The 26864-nt window shown below is 30.2% G+C and overlaps 4 protein-coding genes and 1 long non-coding RNA gene across 7 annotated transcripts; 3 read left to right on the forward strand and 2 right to left on the reverse strand.

Annotated features, from left to right (window-relative positions):
* Positions 1-87: 87 nt before the first annotated feature.
* On the forward strand, positions 88-5420 carry LOC126840382 (splicing factor 3A subunit 1). Its single transcript, XM_050576066.1, has 13 exons — positions 88-355; positions 1944-2108; positions 2183-2351; positions 2431-2744; positions 2823-3121; positions 3290-3434; positions 3568-3750; positions 3834-3958; positions 4031-4349; positions 4403-4512; positions 4585-4695; positions 4766-4939; positions 5039-5420. The coding sequence occupies exons 1-13, from the start codon at positions 292-294 to the stop codon at positions 5138-5140; spliced, it is 2280 nt and encodes a 759-aa protein (XP_050432023.1). The 5' UTR covers positions 88-291; the 3' UTR covers positions 5141-5420.
* LOC126840383 (xylulose kinase) lies at positions 5105-14007 on the reverse strand. Its single transcript, XM_050576067.1, has 11 exons — positions 13861-14007; positions 11083-12210; positions 8824-9060; positions 7256-7435; positions 7089-7190; positions 6896-7027; positions 6466-6764; positions 5767-6056; positions 5613-5710; positions 5405-5557; positions 5105-5328 (listed from the first exon to the last, which is right to left on the reverse strand). The coding sequence occupies exons 2-11, from the start codon at positions 11158-11160 to the stop codon at positions 5260-5262; spliced, it is 1638 nt and encodes a 545-aa protein (XP_050432024.1). The 5' UTR covers positions 11161-12210; positions 13861-14007; the 3' UTR covers positions 5105-5259.
* A 166-nt stretch (positions 14008-14173) lies between these two features.
* On the forward strand, positions 14174-20978 carry LOC126840705 (odorant receptor 33a-like). 2 transcript variants are annotated; one of them, XM_050576615.1, is made up of 7 exons: positions 14174-14283; positions 18171-18470; positions 18530-18599; positions 18763-18862; positions 19341-19460; positions 20028-20189; positions 20873-20978. In XM_050576615.1, the coding sequence occupies exons 2-7, from the start codon at positions 18263-18265 to the stop codon at positions 20924-20926; spliced, it is 714 nt and encodes a 237-aa protein (XP_050432572.1). In that variant the 5' UTR covers positions 14174-14283; positions 18171-18262; the 3' UTR covers positions 20927-20978. The 2 variants fall into 2 exon arrangements, with proteins under 2 accessions (XP_050432572.1, XP_050432571.1); XM_050576614.1 differs by lacking the exon at positions 14174-14283 and adding an exon at positions 17475-17565 and having other exon boundaries at positions 17700-18470.
* LOC126840706 (SAC3 domain-containing protein 1) lies at positions 14406-26829 on the forward strand. 2 transcript variants are annotated; one of them, XM_050576617.1, is made up of 7 exons: positions 14406-14449; positions 24792-24965; positions 25020-25181; positions 25243-25455; positions 25656-25793; positions 25851-26040; positions 26300-26829. In XM_050576617.1, coding segments are annotated over exons 1-7 (927 nt in total). In that variant the 5' UTR covers positions 14406-14447; the 3' UTR covers positions 26348-26829. The 2 variants fall into 2 exon arrangements, with proteins under 2 accessions (XP_050432574.1, XP_050432573.1); XM_050576616.1 differs by lacking the exon at positions 14406-14449 and adding an exon at positions 24564-24724 and having other exon boundaries at positions 26300-26827.
* On the reverse strand, positions 22774-24429 carry LOC126840708 (uncharacterized). Its single transcript, XR_007686090.1, has 3 exons — positions 24174-24429; positions 23920-24117; positions 22774-23647 (listed from the first exon to the last, which is right to left on the reverse strand). It is a non-coding gene; the product is annotated as an uncharacterized LOC126840708 (long non-coding RNA).
* Positions 26830-26864: the final 35 nt, after the last annotated feature.

Consider the following 26864-nt stretch of genomic DNA (forward strand, 5'->3'; position numbering starts at 1 on the left):
CTGCAATGGTATAAGCTACATTTTTCTAACCTAGAAAATTATAAAATGTACTAAATTATAAAAAAAAATAAGTAAACAGATTACAGAATATTATTTGTATGTTACACTTACAAAATACAAATATTGAAATATTTCGATGACGAATTTATAATAATTTATTACAGAATGTGTTAAATGTCTACTAGAATTTTGAGTAGCCTTGGCTTTCGACTTATGTGAAAACGTATAGTTGTTATTTTATTATTGTGATAAAATTAATGTGACATTTTCATTTATTGAAACATTTCAAAAATGCCGGAACCAGTCGAAGAAGTTCCGTCAATCGGCATTATATATCCACCGCCCGAAGTAAGGAGTATCCTTTAAAGTTTATATAATATAATATATATAATAATACAACTTTTTTTTTTACTAATAAAATAATAAAATTTTCGTTAGCAATATAATTTGTCAAATAATTTTATAATAGGTAGGTTTTTTAATTGCAATAATGTTTTGACTTTTGACATTGTTCGGAAGCAATTTTTATAATTAGTGATTGGGTTTTTTTTTTAAATAAATGTTTTATTCTAACAAATCATTATGATAAAAACAAATCACCAAGGTATTTGATGGTTCTAATCATTGTATATGTTTGGCTTGCGTTGGTGAAACGCAGAACACTTGATCAAATAAATATTTTGGAATTATATCAACAATACTAATGCATTATCCTATGTAATAGCATATTTTTCCCTTCCCTTTTTTTATAAATTTCACAAATTATGTTTTACAATTCATTGATTCATAATTCATTAGATCATATGATTCGGAGTTAACAGGTTAATAGCAGAGATGGGCAGAATTATTAATCCCGGATTACTGTATTATTTTTTAATTAATCCAATTAATCCGTTAATCAAAATGACGGATTTATGGATTACAAATAATAATTAATTAGTATACTCTGCCCTTAGTAGGTACTTTAACAAAGCTCAAGTTTATCTAGCTTAAACACATTTTATATAACAACACTTTTTTGTCAATTTGTTAAATTTTTAAAATAAATTATTTTGTTATTATTGTTTAATTTTATAATTTGAAAAATATGATATCATACCATAATCAAGTTAACATTTTACATTTAAAATTTTGAAATCTTTAGACTTTTGTATGCAGAAATCGGCTTAGCGGTTTAGTTTTACTCCTAGTAAAAATAAAACACATTATTGTAAAAACAATACCTCCCAGCTTCGCATAAAAGAAAAAAATGATTTAAACCCATTTTAATTTTAAAAAAATATTAATTAAGTATAATGTTTTGGATTACTGGAATGAAAAAAAAAACAGTAATCATTAAATTTTGGTTGTTGGAATAAAACAAAAATCCTAAATTAATAATGTAATCCGTAATTTGTAAACTAGGGATTACTGAAATAAAGTAATCCAATTTTTTTTTAATTCTGGATTAATAATGTAATCCATATACTAGAGATTACTGGATTAATAATGTAATCCGTTAACTAGGGATTAGTGGATTAAATTTAATCCTTAATCCAAAAATTTAAGATTACTAAAATAAATGTAGTAATCCAGTTTTTTATTAAGCGTGGATTACGAGTAGTCTGTAATCGATTACGGATTGTAATCCATTTTGCCCATCTCTGGTTAATAGTAAAAATAAAATCTGTAGTGCACACAAGTTACAATATTATCAAATGTCTTGGATAGATACTTAATCAAAACTCTCTTTAAATTATATTGCATAATTATTTCAGTAAAGCTTTTGAATAACAAAATATATAATTATTTAAGTAAGCCAATAGGCGAATAAATATTTAACACTGTGTTTATTTTATGTTTATATTTACCATAAAATTCTATATGGTTATTATTTTTTGATTATTCATTATTATCATTTTCTTTTGCGCGTGTGAAAATATTTTCCTAACCCTGAAATTTAGATATTGTTGATAAAACTGCAAGTTTTGTCGCGAGAAATGGACCTGAATTTGAGTCACGTATTAGACAAAACGAACTTGGAAATCCTAAGTTCAATTTTCTTACTCAAGGAGATCCTTACCATGCATATTATTTGCATAAAGTCAAAGACCTTAAAGAGAAAGCAGGTAAATTTAATAAATTATATAGATGTTTTTTTTTTATCTGTATATATTCAAAAATTTAATTATTTAATATTTAGCACAAGAACCAACATTACCGCCTAAAGAAACTAAAAGTGTATCAACAGCTACACAACTAAAACAACAAGAGTTACTCAAACAAGTCCAAGAATCTGTTTTCGTTCCAAAAGATCCACCTGAAGAATATGAATTTATTGCCGATCCTCCATCTATATCGGCACTTGATTTGTATGTTAATATTTAAAGTATAATTCTAATAAGAAAGTAAAAACTAATGTTCAGTTGAGTGTGATATTATTTATTACAGAGATATAGTTAAGCTTACAGCATTATTTGTTGCACGAAACGGACGGCAATTTCTAACAAACTTGATGGCACGAGAGCAGCGTAATTTCCAGTTTGATTTTTTGAGGCCACAACACTCGCTATTTCAGTACTTCACTAAACTTCTCGAGCAATATACCAAAGTTCTAATGCCTCCTAAAGATTTATTGAGATATTTAAAAGAAGAAAGCCTCGATAGGCAAACAATTTTAGATAATGTCAAGTATCGTTCTGAATGGCAAAAGCATCAAGACGCTCTACGCAGAAAAGAAGAACAATTGATTGAGAAAGAAAGATGTAATCATTTTTACCATAAAACGTACTTGTCTGTTTTTAAATAATAATTTAATATTAAAATTATACTTTATTTTTCAGTGGCTTATGCTCAGATCGATTGGCATGATTTTGTTGTTGTCGAGACTGTAGATTTTCAACATGGTGAAATCGGCAATTTCCCGCCGCCTACTACACCCGACCAAGTCGGTGTGCGAACATTGATGCAGGAACGAGTTGACAATGGAGAGGCAGGTAATGAATTGAGCGACGCTGAAGATAATAATATGCAAGTTGATAGTGATGATGAAATGGAAAACAGAACTGGAAATAGAATGTATGCTCCTGAAAGCGAACTCAGAGTGCCAGGTGAAGAGAAATCTAGTCGAGACAATAACCAGGTAAAAATACAAAATTACAGTAAAATCTATCTAAGACGGGTCTTGGGTAAACCGTAAAACCACTTCATGTATAGAACTGTCTTTAAGTCTGGTGTGATTTTGTCACGAACAGGTTTCACTTTATTGTGATTCATTTTGATTACTAATTTTATTAATCTATGAAATCAGGTACAAGATATGGACGAATCATCGAGCGATGAAGAGAGCGATTTGCCACCTGGCGTTTCTAAATCTGATAGTCGCTCCAGTCAAATGAATCAACCACCCGTACCTGAAAAGGTTATTGTAAAGAAGGGATACAATCCTAAACAAAGTAATTGAACTAAACTTCATTAATTTTATAGTTGCGGGTTGTTTTTAATAAATGATGACTAATGTTCTGCCAAATAAATGTTTAAAAGATGTTCTCCTTTAATGTTATTAATGGAAAATAATTATTATTATAGTTGTCCGAGCTCCGGTTAAAGCACCGCCAGAAGAATATTTAATATCTCCTATAACTGGTGAAAAGATTCCAGCCAGCAAAGTACAAGAGCACATGAGAATTGGACTGCTAGATCCACGTTGGGTAGAACAACGAGATAAACATATAAGCGACAAAATGAATCAAGAATCTGTGTATGCTCCGGGTAAATATTATTAAAAAAAAAAAAAAATAGTATTAGGTGTATTATTAGGATTATTGAGAAATTACCCATTTGTTTATAACCAGGTACTGCTATTGAGGCGAGTTTGAAACAATTGGCCGAACGTCGTACCGATATTTTCGGTGTCGGCGTGGAAGAAACTGCAATTGGTAAGAAAATTGGAGAGGAAGAAACAAGAAAAGACGATAAGGTGCATACTTGAAAAAATCTAAAAATTGTATTTTGTTAATTGTAAATAAATGTTGTCGTTGTTACCTCTTAGGCTACATGGGATGGCCATACGTCCAGCGTAGAAGCAGCAACTCGAGCAGCGAGAGCTAACATAACATTAGAAGATCAAATCCATCAAATACACAAAGTGAAAGGACTGATTCACGACGAAGAAAAAGAAAAGATTGGGCCAAAACCTGTGTCAGGTACAGTAACCATTTCGCATCCACCCACTTCTCAAGCTGTTTCCGTTCAAATGACGATGGCCAACAATATGCAAAACGCCATGATGCAACCTCATCCGCCCAATATGATGCAGCCCCCAATGATGCTTGTTCAACAACAGCAACAACAACAACAACAAATGATGGGTAAGCTAATAGTTTCAGCACGAAATGACTTAACTACATTTTTAATATTTCAGTACCACAAGGTCAGCCGTATCAAGTGATGCAACCACAAATGCCACCAAATCCGTTTTTGGGCGCAGCTCGTGGTATGATGCAACAGCAACCGCCATTGCCGACGGGTCCGGTAAGTTAATGGTTTATGAATACAAATTTAAAATATTGATCGATTTATATTTTTATCAATGTCGTACTATAGCCTAGCATGATGAAACACGGTATGGAAATGATGGAAGATGAACCCCTGATGAAGAAACAAAAAACCGAAGATTCGTTGGAACCAGAATTACAATTTTTGATGAAGTTTAATGTAAACATTTTTAATTTAAAGCAACACTTTTTTTTAATTAGATTATAATATATAACTTTTATTATTTCAGGGTCCAGTTATGTTTAATGTTTCTACTCCAGTTCTGACCGACAAACCCGAATGGAAATTAAATGGACAGCTCTTGAACATCACGTTACCACTCCAAGAAACTGTGTCGGTAATAAAAACAAAAATCCACGAGCTAACAGGAATGCCACCAGGAAAACAAAAATTGCAATGTGATGTATGTATTCGATAAAAATTATGTACTATATTTAGTTAATTCGAAAAATGTTAGCTAATTGTTCCGGACCACTTCTAAAAAATTTAATTTTTTTTTTAGGGATTGTTTTTTAAGGATTCCAATACCATGGCTTACTACAATATCGGGCCTGGATCGACTATTCACTTACAATTAAAAGAGCGCGGTGGTCGTAAAAAGTAGTCTAAATATAATTTTTTTTTTTTTATTATTCAATAATATATATTATAAATTACATAAAAATAAATCTTAAATTTATCAACAACAACGTTTATAAAATGTTTAACAAAATCTATCACATTTTACTTAGCAATATCCGATAGCACTTGTTTGATAATATTGTTGTACCGTTCAACCATCGGCGTGTATATCTGTAAGACAAAACCGAAACATTCTCGTTAGGTTTTGTTTTTATTGTACAAACGTTTAATACATTGTAATACGCACTTGGTAAGCATCTTTATGAGGCGAGCACGCTAATTTCGGTGGTTCAAGAGTGCTGACTACAGATTGAAATAATTCGTCTTTACTATTTTGATCGCGCATTAACCCGTGTTTAGCTTGATAAGCAGCTCCCAACACGGCGGAATTGGCTCCTTCCTAAAGTACAAGAATTAGCAAAAAAATGAATCTAGTAATTTGCATTAGAACAAACCTGAATATAAACAGGCGCGTTAAACACATCGGACAACACTTGTAGTAATGCACTGTTGGTAGAAGCGCCGCCTGTAGCTATTATCCTCGTTTTCGGTTCTAAAAAAAGTTGGATGATTTAAGTAATTAAAAAATATTGTTTAATTACTCCCAACCTATTTTAAATCCTAATTGTTCGGCGTGTGCTCTTTTTGCAATGAATTGGCCTTCGACCAGTGCTTTGATTTCAATTTCTCGACTGGGAAACTTGTCCATGGGCACGTCGCTTTTATCAAATCGATAGTCGCCTTGTATCCAAGGTATAATTTCTTGCTCGTCAAAATACAAACCCAAATGGCCAAAATTTCCTCTTGGAGTTCTCTCCAATAAAGTGTTAAAATCATCCCACGACTCATTGGCGTAAAGATTCCGCAACCGTTCTCGTGTAAGGGAACCATTTTTGAAACTAAACGAAAAACATTATTTTAATCAGTGTTTATAAAGTACATACGTGTTAATATTTATAAGAAAGTGAGCGTCTTCATTTTGAAAAACAAAATATCTGTACATGTTTCACTTTAAAGGTCATAATTTTTATTTTTATCATAATGTGGACCAAAAACAACATTTTTTTATCATCTTATCCTTCCCATGATATCTTTCTCTGTATGGGATAATTTGAAAAATAAGATAAACATTTTAAAGTGACATTTGGTCTATAAAAATGCAAAAGTGGTAGTAAAAACTTTAACTAGTAAAAACTAGTTAAAGTGACTGTCACACTAACGAAAATTCTCAAATACAGTATGGAGATTGTTAGCCTAACCTAACTTATACCAACAATGTTATTATACGGACTATATCAGTATACACACCACAAAAGGACCATGTAGGCATCCTTGTCTATAGGGCTGGCCAGTACGTGACCTTCGGTTAGACATTTTGGCTCATTCAATGACAAAAACAGTGTATCGCTTGTGCCCAGACTTATGGCTACGTCGTTTTTACTAAGGCAGAGACCGGCCAAAGAAGCCGGGTTGTCTCCTGTGAACGACACCACTCGACACTCGGGATTGAATCCAAATCTTTCTACATAGTAGTCACTTATCGCACCCAAATCGGTGCCGGACGCAACCGTAGGTCCCAGTCTGGATTCCAGTCCCGGTGCACAAGCCTGTAATGAGTGTTTAAAGCAAAGACTTACTGTTAGACTACACGCTTATGTTGTAACACTAACAAATAACTAATACCATACAGCAAAAAAAAAAATTCATTTTTTTTCTGTATATGATTATAAAGGCTTACTTCCAAACATGTTTCTGACCATTTTTTCGTCCTGACGTCCATCAAGTTCATTCCTGATCCGTCGGACCAATCGATCGGTGCGAAATCGCCGAGAAACAACGAGCAACCAAAACTGCTCACCAGCGATATTCTCTAAAACGTTATTATCGGTCATTGATGATAGTCTGTTATTGTACAAAATATAATATTATACTTCTGTGTTTTGGTAAGCTCCTGGTTTGCTTTCGGCCATTTTAGCGATTTGGGGTCCAGAAAACCTTTCATACGCCTTCGACCCGGTAATGTCGGCCAAACGCTAAATCAAACAAAATATACTCATCATACTGTTATATGAATATATACTGACTGACATTGTTTTACCTGCGGTCCTCCGACGGCTTCTTCGAGTTTCCGACATTGTTTGGTAGTGCTCGAATCCATCCAGACGGGCGAGTTGACAATTGAAAAGCACGACGCCAATTGAGTGTGCAAAAATCCAGACGGATCCAAAGATTTTAAAGTTTTTTGCGAACCATTTGTCCAGTAAACGGTGCCGTGTTGCTGTATGAAAATAAAAACAAATTCTTTACAAGAACACTAACGATAACCACCATTACGGCCAATAAACTGAATAATCAATTTTCGAAAGGGATGATCCTAACATCAGCATGTCAACATCATGTTTGCAGTGGCGCATAGGGGTTTTATAACAGCACATGTAGTTAGATAAAATTATACCTACCCACCAACTTTTATTAACCAAAATGAATGCATTTTTTTTTTTTTTTTTGGCTAATAATTAAGACACATACGTAATAAAAAAATTAGGAAATATATACTAAATAGATGGTTCCAAATTTAAAAATTGTATCATACTAAGTTAAAAATATGTCGATGAAAAAATGACACAACGTTGTTAAACGTGATTAAAACATTAACTTGCCCAGCTATACTATTCGGGTGTGTTGTACATATTTCTTTTCTTTTTTGTTTTGAAGTTAAATTCAACCTAAACGTGTTCCTATTTCTTAAATTCAACTATGCTCTGGGCATTAGCCATACTATAAATTATTAATAAGTATTCAAATTGGGTGCTATAGGAACTTCATTGCTTCCTACACTTATCAATTTATTTATTTTTTCATGTAGGAGTATCCAGTAGGTTGAAAATGTCTATTATTTAATATTCATCGAATTTAATATTTGTGTGTGTAGTACCAATTGGTAGATAATGAGTCACGATACATTATTATATGATTGCGTTTGTGGGTAGGTATATCTATTGGAAAAATAAGTCGAAGTTCGTCCAACCAAATTAAGTGTGGGTGATAACTATACAGGATGATCAATTTAACGCCAGACACTCGTTTTTTTGGAAAAAAATTACAACTTTATAGTTTTTCTTTTTGAAAAAATTGTTATAGTTATGATATTGTACAATAGGGTGTACCTTATTTTGGAAATTTTTGAAATGCTATGTCCCCAAGATCACAAACTGCTCTAGTGGGTGAAAAAACAACGCTCTACAAGTCTCACTAATCTACATCAATATTTACCCGTGCCTATAAGACAATGAAGTTTATCGATTTTCTATCGAGAGATGTCGAAACTTTTTTTCAATATATTCAGAAGATATAAAAAAAAAATCTTAAAAATATGGTACTAACGTGAGTATGAAACGTACTTTCAAGGAAAAAATTTAAAAGTCGGCAATTTTGCGTCTGGGCCCTGGGCTCGTGCCCTTAGGGTAGAGACGGAACTGTTGATCACCCTGTCTAATAGTTAAATGCAGAATTCGTATCGACAAATTCGAGTTACACCTATATAGAACACAACAGGTACAATAAGGGTGTATCAAAGTTGACGAGATAAACTCTTTAGATAAGTTCTCACAAATAATTGGGACTGTCGATACGGTTATAGTATGATTTTATTTTTCCTTTTTTTACCTGTCCCGATCCGGAAACTGCAGCGACGGTATTGAGATCAGCTCCGCAGACTTGTAACCGATCGAGAAGCACGTCCAGGGCTTTGACCCACATCACTGTCGGGGCCGTTACCTCTCGTGGTTTTTCTTTGTCTCTTAACACGCCTCCATGGGTGTGGAATTCTTGGAGTTCCGTGTCGAAATGAACAGCCGCCTCGTACAGTTTTTCCAATTTGTCATCGACGATAACGCCTTTTAACTGCAAACGAAATAATCCAATTAACGCGTGTAATCGATGCAAATTAACTAAATAGAAAAATAATAAACATTTTAAAATGCATGATTAATTTTTATGGGGGGGGGGGAGCTTAAGTCCTTGCACAAAATATGAACATAAGACTTGTGGAGTAAATTTTGTTATACACCTATAAGCCAAACGAGTTTTAGCGTATACGCCAAAAAAAAATGTTTATATTTTGTGTACGTATATAATAACTATCTAACTGTCGTTCATAATTATCGTAAGAACCAAAATATTGGGAAAAACCAGATAAAGTCACTTTTTTCAAAATGGAAATTTTGGTGTCATAAAATTGATTTTGCCATTCTGCATTATTTAAACACCGTTTTTTTTTTAATGTAACTTCTCATTTTTTTCTTGAACTTATCAAATTTACATTTTGTTTTAATGAAATGTAAGTAAAAAGCAAAAATGGGAATGGGGCTAAGGATGGGTGTGGGGGTGGGGTTGGGGGCATATATATTTATTCACAACGTTCAAACTAGAACTGAAAAATAAAATCAATAATTTAAGAGGTCATATTCTTATGAATTGTTTTAGGCCAGATATTATGAAAACACTAAAATATACTAAGTACTGCAATCGAATTAAAAATATAAATATATATAATATAAATAAAATAGTATAATTAAATTATTTACATATTAATATATTATCTGAATGATATTTTTTAAAAATATTTTTAGGAATTATTAAAATCGTCATGGTTGTTATTTAAATTGTTAAATATACAACATAGGTACTATGTTAATTATAAGTTTGTATTTATTAATTAATTTTAATTCGTAGTCCGTAGAAATATGTTCAGTTAATATAATTATCATGTTTTCCACATCTTAATAATAATCTAAAGAAACGAATTCAAGCTTATTTACTCTCAAAAAGGTCAATTCACAATTTACTTTCTATAAAAAGAACAGACGTGAACAAAGTTCAAAAAATCAACTACTGTTTACGTCGTTTAAACTTGTTTAAGTAATTGGTATTAGTTTCTCGGATTAATTATCTCCGAACTTTTATTGGTTTTTCACAAAAATCATTTTTTTTTTTTACTTATGTATGTTGTTGACTAAGTATTTATTATTTATTAGTATGATTTAATAATTAATAAATACTTAATACTTTACATAACAAAAACGTACACGCTTAATAATAATAATAAGCAAATAATTCAACAGTTTTTTTATAAAATGTTGTTGTAATTGAAGAAAAAGACAAATAAACAGTGCTTGAATTGTGGGGGGGGGGGCGAGTACCTACAACTATTTTTTTAGACATTTTAGCGTACCCCTACTAATTTTGAAAAGTGGTGTTTTTAGGGATAACAAAATGCCGGGTCCGCTCTTTTTTTTTTAATAAAGAGAAAGAAAAACGTCCCCCACTTTAATTTTCCACACAAACATTGCAAATAAATGAACAAAAATTACTATATCACATATCAATGTATCTTTTCCGAATACTACAGAATCCTAACATGATATAAAGTCGATTTAAAAATATATCAATATCAGTATACATGAAAACCAATTATTGTAAACGATAGTATTTGAAAACCATTTTAAATTAATCTACGACTCATGCTCATGTATACTATTCGAGTTTATCAATTGTTCACGACCATATTGTGAACACTCTTTAACTCGACACAATGTCGAAATAGTCAAATAGTGGATTAGTAAAACCATTGGTGCGCTCAGGGAAAGTGGGCAAGCTTTATAGCTGCTGGTACGCACTAGGAAAGGAGGCAAGCTTTTTGAATTCCATCAAATCTTGGTATTTTATTCAATGTAAATAATATATTTCCCAAAATTTTTCGATTTACCTTTGTTCTCTCATAACGTTATCGACCTTTTTCAAGAGGGACCCAATTATGGACGTTTTTTCTCAAGAATTAAAAACCGGTCGGGTCCGACATATACTATTATCATCTATTAAAATCGCATATTATGATAATCTCGTATTAGATAAGTGCAGTAGTACCTGTTGTGTGCTGAAGTCTAGACCCAAGTACGTGATCGGCGTGTCGGCCGCCGAAAACGTTTGCCGGTGATCGCCCATCGCCGCCAACGATCGGTTTGCGGCAACAGCAAAACCGAAATTATAGCAACACTAATATATTATTTAAAATAATATTATGCATTCGCGTTCACCGCCACACACAACACACGCGAACCGACGGGCTTTTTATTATTTAAACGAATATCGCCGACACGTTTATCAAACCGGGGTCAAACCGGAGCGAACAATCGACCAAGGTGATTGCTATTATATTATTATTATAGAGTATTGTTTCAGTGGCAGCCGCGGCGAGCCAAGCAGTAAAGTAGATAATTGTATTATTACTGTGATAAAACGTTAAGCAATCTTGGAATCGTATTCGGCGTTTTTTAACGGGTACACAACTGCTCGGCGATAAGCGGCGAACAGCAACAGCAGCTGTTACTAAACCCGTTTTTTTTAATAATGACAATTAACGTTTTAACAACGCTGTTGCTGCACGACTGTTATTCATAATAATAATAATAATAATATTAATTTCGGTCGGCCATTACACGAGATGGAAGTGGTCCACGCGAAAACGGCACGACGCAATAGTAAGCGCATTGCGAACCGGTTGTCGTCGACGGCAACGGTGACTGACAAGTTAGTGAGCGCATGTGTCAGCGTTTTGGAAATTAAAAAAAAAAAACAACAGCTAGGTATAACACTACTACAAAGTATTGTCGGCAGTAGTAAATGTGTGTATATTATATATTCTTTTTTTATGCCTGTTGTTTTTTACACCGTGACGCAACGACCGCCGCCTTCGCCTCCGCGATCTTTTACCGAGACGACCTCCCCTCGGCAACGGCATTGGTTCTACACGGTCCGAGGATTTCCCATAACAACCGTCGACGTTTTCTTCTCCACGGTGGTTTCCCTGTTTACGACGAACGTCTTCGGTGCACGGTCATGGTCAGCCGAACACTTAGCGGTTACAAATCGTATAAAATAATATATTTACAATATTATATAACGTACGTGTGCACACAGCACCGAGACTCGTCGTATAATATTGCGTACTTAACGTCGGTCGGCAAGTCTTGATCAGCCGCGCATTTAGTGTACCTGCAAAAACCAACAAAACTTTAACCGTTGATCAACCGGCTAAATTAACCCCACCAACGATTAGATCAGAAGGTCCGTCCACCGATACTTGTGTAATCGAAGGTCCCTTCAACGGGAAAAGACCGGAAGGAGAAAGTGGAGCATTACTCATTAGCCTACGTGGCTAGTGAATCTAGTTTCTAAGATTAAAATTAAAGGTACGCCTACTTAGAATGATCAGATTTCAATTTTGTAAAGAGATTCAAGTTCTTTGACTACTTTACTAGGTTACGTAGGAAACCGATTTTCATTTAAAAATATAGTTTCTCGTATTAAATTAATTAAAGATGAAAATTTGTTCATATTATAAAACAATTGTTTTACAAAAAAAAAAAAATCAAAAATTCGTTTTCGACATAACTTAGTAAAGTATCCAAAGAACTTACATCTCTTTATAGAATTTAAAATCGGACCATCGTGTGTTCGAAATTTGTCAGGTATTTTGGTCTAAAATTTAACGCCAAAATGTATGCTTGACGTGAAACCACAGAAATCACAACGGTTTATAAAGTAACAGCCAAAGTAGCAAAAAATGATTGGAGTGTAGGTAGATGGCTCATAATATTTATAAAAAAAGTATTTTTAGTAAACAATAAAATTAATGTGAAATTTTCATTACGAAGACCTGCCAGTTCAAGCTCATTATAATAATGAAGTAATTTTTTTTAATGCCTCCTACACCTAATTTGCGCTGCTATCGAAATCGTGTTACAAACACAGTATTCGCTGACACATTTCGCCCCCTCCTCCTTAACAATTGACACTTTATTAAAAAAAAAAAGAGTATTACCCTTGAAGAATAATCGAAAAAATTGGCAATGATTATCAATCCGCTATGACCACTACTAACAATCGTAGCAGACTGTCAAGCACATTAGGTATAATATAAAAACCAAAATTAAAATAATCGAAATTCGACTTATTTTACGAGCCGTTTTTTTCCAAGTCATATTTTATATACTAAGAATAATTGCTAGATAATAAAACAAATAAAACAGTGCCCTGTAATGTGTCTTTTAAGCCTCTTAAAGTTTTTCAGTATTGTTGCTAAGAAGAAAAAGAGCCAGTGTGTGCAAGGCAAGATGGGGTAAATAGGAAGAATATTATATCAGTGATAAAATCTATCACAAAAAATTAAAAACGCTTCGATTTGAAACATGGTAAAGTATCATTAGGATATTTTTCTTTTTCTTTGATAAAAAAAAAAAAGTATAGTACAATTTGATGATTTTTTTTACGTTTTATAACCACATTAATTGTTCTACAGTCAGTACAAATTTCACATCCTAATCTCTAAATCCTAAAACTACCCCTATAAAAGTAAAAAAAATAAAAAATTGAGTCTCATCTTAGGAACAAGGTAACAATGATATCAAAGCATCAAAGCTTAAAAAATACCGTTATCAGCAATTTTGTTAACAAATTTTATTCATTTTGATGGTAACTGTAGAAATTAAAAACATTAATACTTAAAGGGTAATTTTTATTTTTATTGTTTCTATTCTAAGTTTATAATAATTTTCAAAATTGCTCTCTCTATAATCAAGTTTATAAATAGAATTATTTAACAATTTTACACAAAACAATTAAATGATATTACAATGTTTTTACCTGATCAGTGAACTAGTCAAAAGTTTTTCAAATTTTCTAAATAAGTTATCTGCATCTGAAAAATTTGGTTAATTACCTAAGTATAAATAAAGACTTTTATAATTTTAACTAGATCCAATGACGGATCGACGATTCGCCTTTTGAATAAAAAAATCAAAATGAAACAAATTTCGGAACTTAAGATATTGATAAAACTTTCGGTGTTGTTATCAACCCCGATTATAACATATTATTATTGCGATAACAGTTGACTGATAAGATGAAAAAATGATAACTGTATAATGTGTAAATACTGATAATAATAATACAATATCACAGATAATATTATAATTTATAATTTATAAAATTCTGTTTAATTTTAATTTCTTACATTTAAGAGTCAAGACCATTAATAAAAACATCTGAGAATAATTTTTAATGCAAGTATGTCTGTTAGTAGATAAATTATAAAGAATTTATAAAGTAGATCACACTCGAAAGTCTAGAATTGAGTGTTTAAAACAGAAATTCACGGTTACGTTATTAATTTAGTGTTGTCACTAATCAAAGGAACATGCATGCAAATGTGACCCAGTGAAGAAATAAAAATGTAAATTGGGCACCATAGTTACAAATATGTTTTTCCTTTTTCATAATTTTGAAATGTACAGAAGAAAAAATAAGAAACGCGTTTTTTAACTGGAGGTGCAATTGAAACAAAGCTGATTTGATATTATTTAGAGTGCTTCCTTGTACTGAAGTGCCGTTTAATGTGGTTTCTGACTTCATCGATGACCGACTGAATGCAGTTGTGCAAATCGCTACCTTTCAGCTGATTTCTGGTCAAATAGGGATGAAAATCTTGCCGCCAATTGTGCGTTTTCATGCAAATGCTGCTTATAGGTTATTTTTATTTATTTGTATGCTTATAGGTAGTAGCGGTACAATCACCAAAACAACGTTATTTAATAATGATAGTACTTTGTATTTAGATGTTGCAACTACGATGTAAATTAGTTTGATCCGTTTTTAAATATAAAACATTTTCTTGAATGTATTATGAAATTGTTGAAAATAATGCTAGAAGACAGTAAAAAACCAATCATTGATGAAATAATCTGTTCAGAACTGGTATCCTTGTTGGTTATTACAAATTTAGGAAATCATCATTTTCTACACTAAACTCTACCATTTATTACAAAAAAGTCAGATATTACTTATGTTATTGTAATAATAATAATTATCTCATATAAGTGTACAAATATTATAGTAATAATCCTCTAAAAAATAACAAAAGTTACTTTCCTATCAACTATTAATAAACTATAATATATGAAATGAAATTTTAAACTTTATACACTTTCAATTTACACTTCAACTTACTATTTTACCGAGAGAATTATATCATGAAATGGAAATATCAGGACTTACTTTACCATTAACTATACTGCTACAAAGTTTTTTAATTTTTGTATAAACAATAATTGTTTTTAAATATATATATAATTAAATCTCTTATTTCAGAAAGCATAATTTAAGTACTTTTTCAATAAGCTATGTAACTATCTGCATGTTTGATAAAACTGTATTTAAAAACTTATTAAAAAAATAAGGGTCATTGTTATTTTTAAGAAAAATTGTATTAAAAAAAATGTGATGGATTAATAAAATAAATAATTATCAATAAAAATTCTGAATACATGCTTTTCTATAAAAGTATATATAACATAATTTTAATTAAGTTTTTGCTAAAAATTGCTTTTAACTGATTGTCTCAACAAAACATCTGAAATTGCTACAATATGACTTCTGAAATTACTATTATAGCAAAAATTATTCCATTTGAATTCAAATGTTGTAACCAGAGAATACCTATCCCAGTGTCCAGTCAAAGCAGATTCCTAACTAGGTTTTATGAAGATTCCCTGACAAATCCTAAATATATTAAGGTCAACGGATCTCAATAACTTAAGCCCTCCCCTTTCCGCCACAAAGTAAACTGTTTGGCTCTATGTTACTGTAAATATTAAAAACAAATGAAAAAAGAAAAGAAACGGTGATTTAATTAAAATAAATAAGTGAAGGCTTGATAAACTATCGACTGAGTTAACATTCGCCTATTTTGTGTACCTATTATTATACTTAATATAAAAATAATAATAGGGTACATATTAATATAAAAATAATAATATGGTACATATTAATATAAAAATATTAATATGGTACGACAATGACATAATTTGAATAGAATTACAAGAAATAGAAATACAGGGTGATCAATTTAACGTAGGTAAGACACTCATTTTCTCTGAAAGAACGAGTAATAATAATATTACAGTTTTTCTTTTTGAAAATATTTTTTATGTATGTTATTTTACAATAATATATATATTTTCTAAATATTTACCTTTTTTAATGTTTTCAAGAGATCGATCAACTTTTAAAACTTAAATAGTGATATATATAACGTATTTAACTAACTTTTTAAATTTAAAATAGTTTGTTCAAAACTTTGATTGGTCGATAACCAGTCTTTGACGAAGTTATTAGAGTTAAAAATGTATGACGGAAGGATGACTGCACTTTACTCAATTGAGTGTCTTATGTTAAATTTAATTTGGAATTCGTATCGACAAATTCGTGTGACACCTAAAGGTAAAAGGGTTTTAACGTTGAGGGTTAACAGACGACAGGATAAACTCTTAAGGTTTATCATTAGGCATGTCGATAAGGTTATAATACATTTTTATCTATGCGCATTACTCAGCCGCACTTCAATCCCCGTTTTAAATTTTAAACTCTAAAATGTTTAAAAGTAATTATCCAAAACTAGTTATTGACCAGTCAAAATTTTCAGCAACTTATTCTGAATAAAATGGCTATTTTGAGTTTTAAAAAAAATGTAACAAAACAAAAAATAAAAAAAATAAAACATTTAAGTGCAATAAAAAACATGGTGTTTATAGCGCAAAGAAGTATAAGTTAATAAAAAAAATCTTAAAAATATTTAGTAGAGCAAAAGTTATTTCGTTTGTCAAATTTTTGTGGGACACCCTGTACTACATTTTTGAATCTTGTGACTTTCGTATTAATAAGATTCAACTATAAAATGCGAAATCATCTTAAGATCTTAACTATGATTCTGTGTGGATTGATTAAAAGAACACTCTATACTTTAATTAAGTGTCTTACGCCATATTATAGAAATAGTAAATAATTCATTCAAGTTAAAAGAAAAATATGAAAGGGAAAATTGATCCTTAATAATAAATGTATTTTGAATTGTCAAAAGGAATTCTGATGACATTATTAAATCACTAATATATTTATAATAGTACATTTTTTTATATTTTTAGACTAGACACAGTTTATATGAAAAACATAGTTATATTATAGATAGTTGTAATATATTAAAGCCGAAAAAAATAAAAGTCATCTATAAATTATTAATACATAATATTACAAACGGGTTAAAAAGCGTGACCGAGAAGGACAAGCCCGTAGTTTTATATCGCGCAGTCGTCGGTTTGAATCTAAATTGGGCTTTGTCAAAAAACTTTTATGATTTTTAAATTTAAATTACAAGTTTGATTTTAAAATTTAAAATTTACGATTTTTCTAATGTTTTTTCAGAGCCTACATAGCAGGATAAAATAATTAAAAAGGACAAATAGACCACACACAGCTTTCTTTTATAGAAGAACCTCTGCCAACGATATTAACCAGGTCTATTACGTTTGTTAGAACATATAACGTCTGGTGTACGATAACTAATTCAACCTGTGCTTAAAACGTTATCTTAGGCCCAGAACACAAAAATTAAAACATTTTTATAAAGTTACATCATTTTTTTTCCCTAGATTTTTCCAGTACCGAGTATTACATCAGTAACCATTAAAAGATGGACACCAAAAAAAAATATGCAAAATATATTAACTATAAACTAATGAAAATGCTTGGATTTTATCAGCTATTGAACCCCAAAGAATCGTATACGGTTTTGGGTTACAATTTTTATCAATTCCTTTACGTTTTTCCGATACTCATCGAGTTGATCATCATTGGTTTTGGCGTTATCGGTCTCTATTATTGGATGAATGACATATCCGTGTGTACCCAACTTCTACTTGTTATGTCACCTTGTTTCGCGATAATATGCATGGCCATTCGATTTGCACAGAAGTACCACGCCTTGAAAGAATGTTTCGAGGTGACAAAGGAAGATTTTTTATCTGATGACAACTACAGCAGAGCTATATATGATTCTTACAAGAAAATATGTATTAAGGTCACTAATATTTTTGCGCTATCGTGGTTTTTTGTGTGGGTAGCTTGGATAACCAGCCCAATTTTGATTGTGGAATATCCTGCGAAAAACTTGGAAGGCGAACTACTGATCTACCGAAACAACGTTCTTAATGTGATGTTTAGCCTTATACCGGTGGCTCACTACAACAATCTGTACGAGCTTTTTTACACACTGGAAGTGATTTCCGTCTCCCACATAATGACAAGTTATGTTGTATATGAAACACTCTTGATTACGTTTTGTTGGATGATATCAGCACAACTAAAAACCGTTGCTTCTAAATACAGCGCTTTTGGACATGACACCTCTTTGACAACCGACAGTGAGTCATTAAGCATTCGTTTTTAACATTCAAATATTATTGACTATTTTTAATTTAAGCCCAGGACAATGAGCCGACTGAAACCGATAAATTGGTTAAAATTATATCTGATCACCAAAGAGTTATAAAGTAAGTGAATTATTTGATTTAAGTACACCTATATGTAACCACATATTATACATTGAATAATACTATTAATACCACACGTGTAATTGAAACGCTTTTCTACAAACAATACTAATTCTAAAATGCAGTCAACATATATATTAATTTAAAAAATGTTTTCTTTTAGAGTAATGAACACGTTTTACGATATTGCCAAACCACTCTCAATTATTCAAATAGGAATTAATGCTATCATATTCATTATTTGTACATATATGATTGTTTTGGTAAGATATAACAAGTGAAAACTAATTTTATTAATCCTCTTATCAGGGGCGCCCACAGAGAGGGGCAGGAGGCCAACTCCCCCCAGCTTCTCTGTAAGTTAAAAAAAAATATCCAATAGCCCAAATTCGCAAAATTCATTACAAAATTATAGGGGATCCCCCACCTGAATTTTCATATGCGGCGCCCTTGCACTATAGTCTCTAATAATTGTAAATTAGACCGATTGTGTACATCGGTGCACAGGAGTCATAAGAGCATATTTTTTGAAAACTATAGACCGTATGTGTATATTGTAATTATATATAATTTATTCAATTGTATAGTAATAAAACAATATAGGCTTAGGGCATGTATTTTCTAATTATGTAAACAAACCGAATTAATATAAGCCACGATATTGTTTAATATTATTATTGTAATAATATTAAAAACCATATTTTTAAAAATGTTATTATTTTTATAACGTTTTTATTATAGAATTATTTTGATGGTTCACCCGTGTTATCTATAGCGTCAATTAAATGGATGTCATCCGCTTTGATTATAATGTTCCACTTGTTCACTTATTGCTATTTTTTTGGATACCTCGATGATCAAGTAATTTCCATTTTTTTAATAGTATACAATATTTATTCAACTGTATTTACTGTTCGATAATATTACACTTAATACTTACCAGTTACTAACACTAGGAATTTAAAAGTATTATAAATAATTTATTTAATAATGAGCACACAATAATTTATCAAAAAAAAACCATTTACTCCGCTCCACGAAGAGAATATTGAATAAAGGATATGTTTTTAGCATTACGGGTTCGCATAACTACCACGATAATTTGTTTTAGCTTTTTTATTATGATACATTATGTTAAAAAATACAACATAATATTATAAAACGTATTATCAAATTACTAAATTAAACTGCAAACATATAGTAATAATTAAACATTTATTTTCATTGCAAACAAACAGAAATACAATATAACAAACGACTGAATGAAACTGAGTACTTACCTAAATAAATTGAGTAAATACAATAATAAAAACTAGATTGGTTGTACGAAACTGCTATAATTAGATTTAATATTAAATGGAAATGACCATTGTTTCGATATTAACTAATAACAGTGATTACTATTGATGAAGTTTTATACATTTACAGAAAAAATCAATAAATTTTTCCTTGTACAGTAGTAATTGGTTCCAAGAGGATATTGGTTTTAAAAAGTTAGTTTTGTTGGCCATGACTATGAACAATGCTATTAATAATACTTCAATAAAACTGTCACCTATTAAAATTGTGAATCTAGAGTTGTTCTCAAGTGTAAGTTTTTTAAAATCAGATACTAAATAATAAAGTCATATATGTGTGTATAGAATATAATTACCGATTCTATTTTAACACATCAGTCATCACTATTTATGTATACTAGTTTATATGATAAAATTGTTGCAAAGTAATTCCTGTAGATTTTGTGTGGATTTATCATAGAGCATGGTTAAAAATTCAAGACGGAAATGAAGGGGAGTCGGGGGATATAGAATAAAATATTTAAACAACCCTTTGGCTTTTGGCTGCACGCGCCTCAATTTTAGAAAACTTTTTTAATTCTCAAAAAAACCGTCAACTTACAACCCTTAGAACTGTTACATTTTTTGGATTTGATAACGGATATTTTAGCTTAAAGTCATCACAATTCACAAATTGGCTTCTAGTTATAGCTATATTAATTTTAGAAAACTATTTCAAAACGTTATTTATATATATAAATACTACGTTTACTTAATACACGTATTATTATGAGCGTGTTGTCATAATTTGATTAAAAAAATCAAACACTACACCAAAAATCATCTTAATACTATATCTATAGCTATGCTAATAAATAAGTACTTAAGTAGGCAGTAGCCTCAAATGTATAACGTGTATAGCGTCGCGTATAAAGAAAGTAGTAACAGTTATCTGCAAAAACATTAACATAATATTATTTGTACATGCATTTACAGGTTATGCACACATCCTATTCGATAGTGTCAGTTTTCGCAAAGAAAAGCCGTTAACTATTTATTAAACGATATAAATAATAATCATTCGACATTGCACTTACATGGAATTAAGCATATTATCATATTATTAAATACCTACTACATAATCTAAAAAATGAAAAACGAAATCGAGTTATGTATATTTTTTTTTAAATAAAATTATTTGTAAAAGCATATTTTAAAATACTTACACTTAATTTTTACAAACTTTTTGTTGTTTTATTTATGTTAATGTAACAAATAAAGGGTCTAGTCATTTGTACACTTATTATGTATTATTATGCATGATGTTAAAAGAAAGTCAAACGAATGTTACAAGACGTAAAAGAAAAAATGAATTTAATAAAACACTTATTAAAGAAGAAAACAAAACTAATAGGACACTTGATTATACATAACACCTTCATTAGGAGCATCTTGGGAAGAATTAGAGGATGCCCAAAAACTTAATATTTTCAGGATCTGAAGAAACTCATGGATGACACATCATATTCACACCTTGGCAAATGATGGAGATGTATGGCTGTCACGACAAGAGGCTGCCTTAAAATGAAAAAAAAAGAAGCCATTGACGTAGTACAGTACAGGCAGTACAGTGTCTAAAGAATATTCCGTACAAATTTAAAACTAATTATAGAGTGCAGTAATTTTAAGTTGTAAAATATGTATATTTGTTAAGTGTTTTTCACAATTTTGAAGGAAAAGGGATAAATATTTAACATTTTGACATTTTCATGTTTTAGCTCTGGCACATAACCGAAAAAAGCGTAACGAAAAAAGCGTTATCAAAAAAGCGTAACGAAAAAGTTTTTCAGCCGAGTCTGCAACCACGAAAGAGCATTTTCATGTCTCGTGAAATACCGAATAAATTACCGAATTAGTTGTGGAATTATAATTTAAACAAAAAAAAATTACATGGAGCTTCCAGCATAAGGCCAAGGAGATTAAAAAATTATGTACAATCAAGTTTCTGGCTAAAATTGTAGTGTTTATTATCTGGCCAAAAGTAACTTAACATAGAGAATTAAACTATTTTGAATTTATTATTAGTTCTAATTTGAACGTTGAACGTACAATATATCTCTTATCTCTTATCCCCTATTCCACTCCCGTCCCCAACTCTTTCGCTTTTTTCGTTACGCTCTTTGGGTTGGGGACGGGAGTGGAATAGGGGGTAGGAGATAAGGGTGAGATTTAGCCGGTAAATAACCGAAAAAAAAGTGTTACCAAAAAAGCGTTACGGTAGGAGATAAGGGGTGAGATTAGTGAGTAGGGATAGGGTGGGAGATAGGGACGGGAGATAGTGGGTAGGGGATAGGGTTAAGATTTAGAAGATAAGAGATAAGAGATATGTTGTACGTTCAACGTTCAAATTAGAACTAATAATAAATTCAAAATAGTTTAATTCTCTATGTTAAGTTACTTTTGGCCAGATAATAAACACTACAATTTTAGCCAGAAACTTGATTGTACATAATTTTTTAATTTCCTTAGCCTTATGCTGGAAGCTCCATGTAATTTTTTTTTGTTTAAATCATAATTCCACAACTAATTCGGTAATTTATTCGGTATTTCACGAGACATGAAAATGCTCTTTCGTGGTTGCAGACTCAGCTGAAAAACTTTTTATTTCCTACATAAGATTTAAATACAATCTCATATTGTACAGTAGTATGTCTAGTAATAGATAAATCATAAAGATGGTTAAATACAGTTGAATCAAAAGACCGTGATAGATTTATGAAATAAATTACTATCCACCAATGACGATTCTGAATATCTAGTATACTGAATAAATATATATTAATTAAACAGACATACAAAACAATACATACAATTCAAATAATACATATTTAGTAGGAATATACAAAAACAAATAAATACATAAGTACATTAAATAGAATAAATACAATACGATTTTAACGGCTATGAATAAAAATTCTGAGCCAAAAGGCCAAATCGGCCACATTAAAATACATATCAAAAACGAAATGACTTTATACAGTACACTTAATTGAACTACCAGAACAGACAATTGGACCACTTTCCGTTTTTTGTTTGGTTCTTCGATAATAATTAAAAGTTTTTCTAAAACAAATCTGAATAACTGTAAGCACATTTGGTATAAAGGATCAACTGTGTAAATTAAGTTTGTTAACATTTTTATTACGACCATCACCAATGTAACTACAGGTAGAAATAAACTACAAAACTGTACATTCGAATCCAAAAAGATGCCATGTCTATATTGTAAACGTACTAGATGTGAACAAAGGATTCTTATTATATCTTTTGCTCTTAAGGAATTACCTTCAGTGTTGTCGAACATGATAACAAAAAAATTTCAAATTATAATAATGAGTATTTCAGATAACTTCGCAAGCAGAAATCAAGAAACTTTGATATAATATAGTTTAAGATATTTCCATTAGCTAAGATAGAACATATATTAAATAATAATAAAGTTTTTATCTAATTTGTCCTAATAAAATCAAAGCCATGATGATAATTCAATAGATTAAGTGGCTATTCAAAGAATGATAACTTTTGGTTTAACATTGAAAATCTGCAAAAATAGCATCCTCCTAATAATAGTACAAATTAAAAGAACATTACAAAAATATGTTTGGTATGAAACAAAATATATGTAAAATTTCGAAAATACATGAAATTCATAGATTGACGTATGACATTAGTTACAGGCAAGTCCATATTTATTTGTTTCAATAATTTTACCTGAAAAAAATATATATGTATATAAAAATTATCATACAATTTTTAAAATTAAATTCACTACTTTCTAATTTGGCAATTATGCGACTTATAAAAAGTATAATCAGGGGTAGGTGGGCTAGGTAGGTAATAAAGTCAATTTATAAAATTTATTTGTACAAGGAAATAATATATTTATATTGCTACAATATAATTTTTGAGCAAAATTTGAATTACATTTTAAAACAACCAATTATTAGTTCAGTGAAAATAATACTGTTTTACATTATTTTTACCTCGTCAACATCGTTTTTGAACAAAGTTTTAGTCGCTTTCACTTTATTATCATTAGTTTTTAAACCATAATTAAGTACATTCTTTAAAAATGTGTTGATCGTAATCATAAAGTAATGATTCTTTTAGAAATCAAATTGATATGTAATTATTTTTACTGTTAATTGTTATAAGCAGCAGATAGTTCTTTAAAAAATCGCCTGTAAAATATACAAGTATTACTATTTTACTTCATAATTAGATAATCAATTTATACCGTTTTAATCCGGATATTTTTACAGCAATTATACATTGATGTAACATTGAAAAGTCTTTATAATGTTTGGCAAGTTGTCCAAAAAAAGCAATAGATAATTCTTTTAAAAACTGTCTGAAAATATAAAAGAATTTTGAATGTATTAAAGTTTGGATTGAAATATTATTAACTAGACAATCTTCGATGTAACCATGTCTTTCAATACATATGTAATATTATTGTCTATTTTATCTTAAAATTTACAAAAAAAATATACCATCTTAATCTAGGTACTTATACTGAAATTGTAATAATAATTGATATAATAACTAGTATATTATATAGCAGATGACTGATAAGTTTAAAATTATGATAACCGTGAAATGTGTTAACAGTAAACACTGATAAAAATTAAAAATAATATTGTATTAATCTACTAAATCAAGTTGATCACTTTTGAGTCTAGAATTTAGATGAAATACGTTTTTAATAAATGGTTAGAGTATAAATTTAGTAATGACATCAATCAAAGGAACATGCATGCAAATGTGCCCCAGTGAAGAAATAAAAATGTAAGTTAGGTACCAGAGAATAGAGATACCGGGGTTTTTCCTTTTTACTTACATTTGAATTTTGCAGGCGAAAAAATAAGAAACTCGTACATCAACTTGAGGTTACTGCAAAAAATGAATGTGATTCTAAAAAAATGGTAAAGTGCTTTAGTCGCTCAGCCGCTGGTCGGGTACTAAACAAGCCATCTCTTTTACGACCTCCGAAAGTACTGAGCGACACCATCACCTATCTACTAAAAGAGTATGTGTATATGCAATTGAAATGAAGCTGGTTTTTATCAAATTAAAATTTTAGAGTTCTTCCTTGTACTGAAGTGCCATTTAATGTGATTTATGACTTCATCGATGATCGACTGAATGCAGTTAGGCAAGACGCTACCATTCAGCAGGTTTCTGATCAAATATGGGTGAAAATCTTGCCGCCAATTGTGCGTTTTCATGCATATGCTGCTTATAGGTAACAGTGGTACAATCATAAAAAAAAAAGTTATTTAATAATGATAGTACTTTGTATTTAGATGTTACAACTACGATGTAAACGAGTTTGATCCGTTTTTAAATCTGAAACATTTTCATGAGTGCATTTTTAAATTATTGAAAATAATGCTAGAAGACAGTAATAAACCAATCGTCGACGAAAAAGTTTGTTCGGAAATAGTATCCTTGATGGTTGTTACAAATTTAGGAAATCATGATTTTCTACAGCAAGCTCTACCATTTATTACAAAAAAGTCAGATATTACTTATTGTTAATGTAATAATATTATTATAAAAGGGGAAAGTGTCCAGACTTTATAGTAACGACACTTTTTCGGTTAAACTTTTTTCACTTTATGTTTTGATGAGTTAATAATATTACTGTTAACTGTACACTTTTTTAAAAAATGAATCCATTTTTTCAATAATAATTGTGTTTATTAATATATATTAGGTGCGATTTGATTAGAAAATCAATAATGCTGTCTTTAAATATATCAAATGGTTATTTTGGACAACTTGCCAAACAGTATAAAGAATTTCCAACATTACATCAATGTGTAATCGCTGTACAACTACCAGGATTAAGACGGTATGAATGAATTATCTAAATTTAAAAATAAAATTATAATACTTGTATATTTTTTAGGCAGTTTTTAGAAGAAATATCAGTTGCATATAACAGCAAAAATAATAACTTACCAATTTTATTTTTAAAAGAATCATTGCTTCACGATGATGATCAACAAATTTTAAAAGAATGTACTCATTATGGTTTAAAAATTAATGATAATAAAGTGGAAGCAACTAAAAGTTTGTTCAAAAACGATGTTGATGAGGTAAAAATGAATGTAGAACAGTATTATTTTCACCGGACTAATAATTGGTTCAGTTTTAAAGTTAAATAAAAAAATTTATCAGTGGCATTGTAAAGAAATGTATTTAATTGGAAAAATTATTTTTGTAAATTGCCCCCACCTATCTCTTTTACCCACTTCCTTATAATTAATAAAATAGGTCATGCATTTGCTTCCTAAAGAGTATTAATTGTTTTTATAATTAAAAAAAAATTAATAACAATTAACATTTTTTTTTTAGGTAAAATTATTGAAACAGATAAATGTGGACTGTAGACTGTGCCTGTAGCTGTCATACTCAATGGACGAATTTCAAGTATTTTTAATATTAACGTGCTAATTTTGTATTCAAACATATTTTTGTCGTATCTTTATAATTTATACTATTATTCAAGAGGACACCATTTTTGGAGTTTTCAAATTTAAGCCAAAAATTATGCTTTGCCACTCTAAATCTTTGTATTATCATCATCATGGTCATCAAACAATTATCACGATTTTGATACTATTAGAAAGATCAGGACTTACACTATCCTGCCTCAATTTTTTTTAATTTTTTCGTTAAATATATTTGTTTTTAAATGTAAATAACTTAAAATTTCAAAGTATTGTAAAATCTCTTCGAGACAACATAGTTTAAGTACTTTTTAAAAAGTTAAGTAACAATTTGCATTTTTGGTAAAGCTATATTAAGAAGCGAAGAGTTCATTTTTTTTGAAAACCTTTATGAAATCTAAAAAGAATTGTGATTTATGATAAGACTGATAAATTAAAAAAATACCAATAATGTTTCTGAGTACATTTTT

Source organism: Adelges cooleyi, unplaced genomic scaffold, assembly GCF_023614345.1.
Source record: "Adelges cooleyi isolate 19-005CV unplaced genomic scaffold, UGA_ACOO_1.1 ACOO_flye_CR_arks_rails_tigmint_CR_PRNA_376, whole genome shotgun sequence".
Lineage (NCBI taxonomy): Eukaryota > Metazoa > Arthropoda > Insecta > Hemiptera > Adelgidae > Adelges > Adelges cooleyi.

What these genes read in the sequence shown, in the direction of transcription:
- LOC126840382 (XM_050576066.1), top strand. Translation starts at nt 292, where the DNA reads ATGCCGGAACCAGTCGAAGAAGTTCCGTCAATCGGCATTATATATCCA. An exon ending in CTAGTCGAGACAATAACCAG is followed by an intron (nt 3,122 to 3,289) that starts GTAAAAATACAA and finishes CTATGAAATCAG; the next exon opens with GTACAAGATATGGACGAATC. An exon ending in GGGATACAATCCTAAACAAA is followed by an intron (nt 3,435 to 3,567) that starts GTAATTGAACTA and finishes TTATTATTATAG; the next exon opens with TTGTCCGAGCTCCGGTTAAA.
- LOC126840383 (XM_050576067.1), bottom strand. Translation starts at nt 11,160, where the DNA reads ATGGGCGATCACCGGCAAACGTTTTCGGCGGCCGACACGCCGATCACG. An exon ending in TAGACTTCAGCACACAACAG is followed by an intron (nt 9,061 to 11,082) that starts GTACTACTGCAC and finishes TTTCGTTTGCAG; the next exon opens with TTAAAAGGCGTTATCGTCGA. An exon ending in ACAATTAGGATTTAAAATAG is followed by an intron (nt 5,711 to 5,766) that starts GTTGGGAGTAAT and finishes AACTTTTTTTAG; the next exon opens with AACCGAAAACGAGGATAATA.
- LOC126840705 (XM_050576614.1), top strand. Translation starts at nt 17,741, where the DNA reads ATGGACACCAAAAAAAAATATGCAAAATATATTAACTATAAACTAATG. An exon ending in CACCTCTTTGACAACCGACA is followed by an intron (nt 18,471 to 18,529) that starts GTGAGTCATTAA and finishes TTTTAATTTAAG; the next exon opens with CCCAGGACAATGAGCCGACT. An exon ending in GTACATATATGATTGTTTTG is followed by an intron (nt 18,863 to 19,340) that starts GTAAGATATAAC and finishes TTTTTATTATAG; the next exon opens with AATTATTTTGATGGTTCACC.
- LOC126840706 (XM_050576616.1), top strand. Translation starts at nt 24,669, where the DNA reads ATGACATCAATCAAAGGAACATGCATGCAAATGTGCCCCAGTGAAGAA. An exon ending in CTACCATTTATTACAAAAAA is followed by an intron (nt 25,456 to 25,655) that starts GTCAGATATTAC and finishes AATATATATTAG; the next exon opens with GTGCGATTTGATTAGAAAAT. An exon ending in TCAAAAACGATGTTGATGAG is followed by an intron (nt 26,041 to 26,299) that starts GTAAAAATGAAT and finishes TTTTTTTTTTAG; the next exon opens with GTAAAATTATTGAAACAGAT.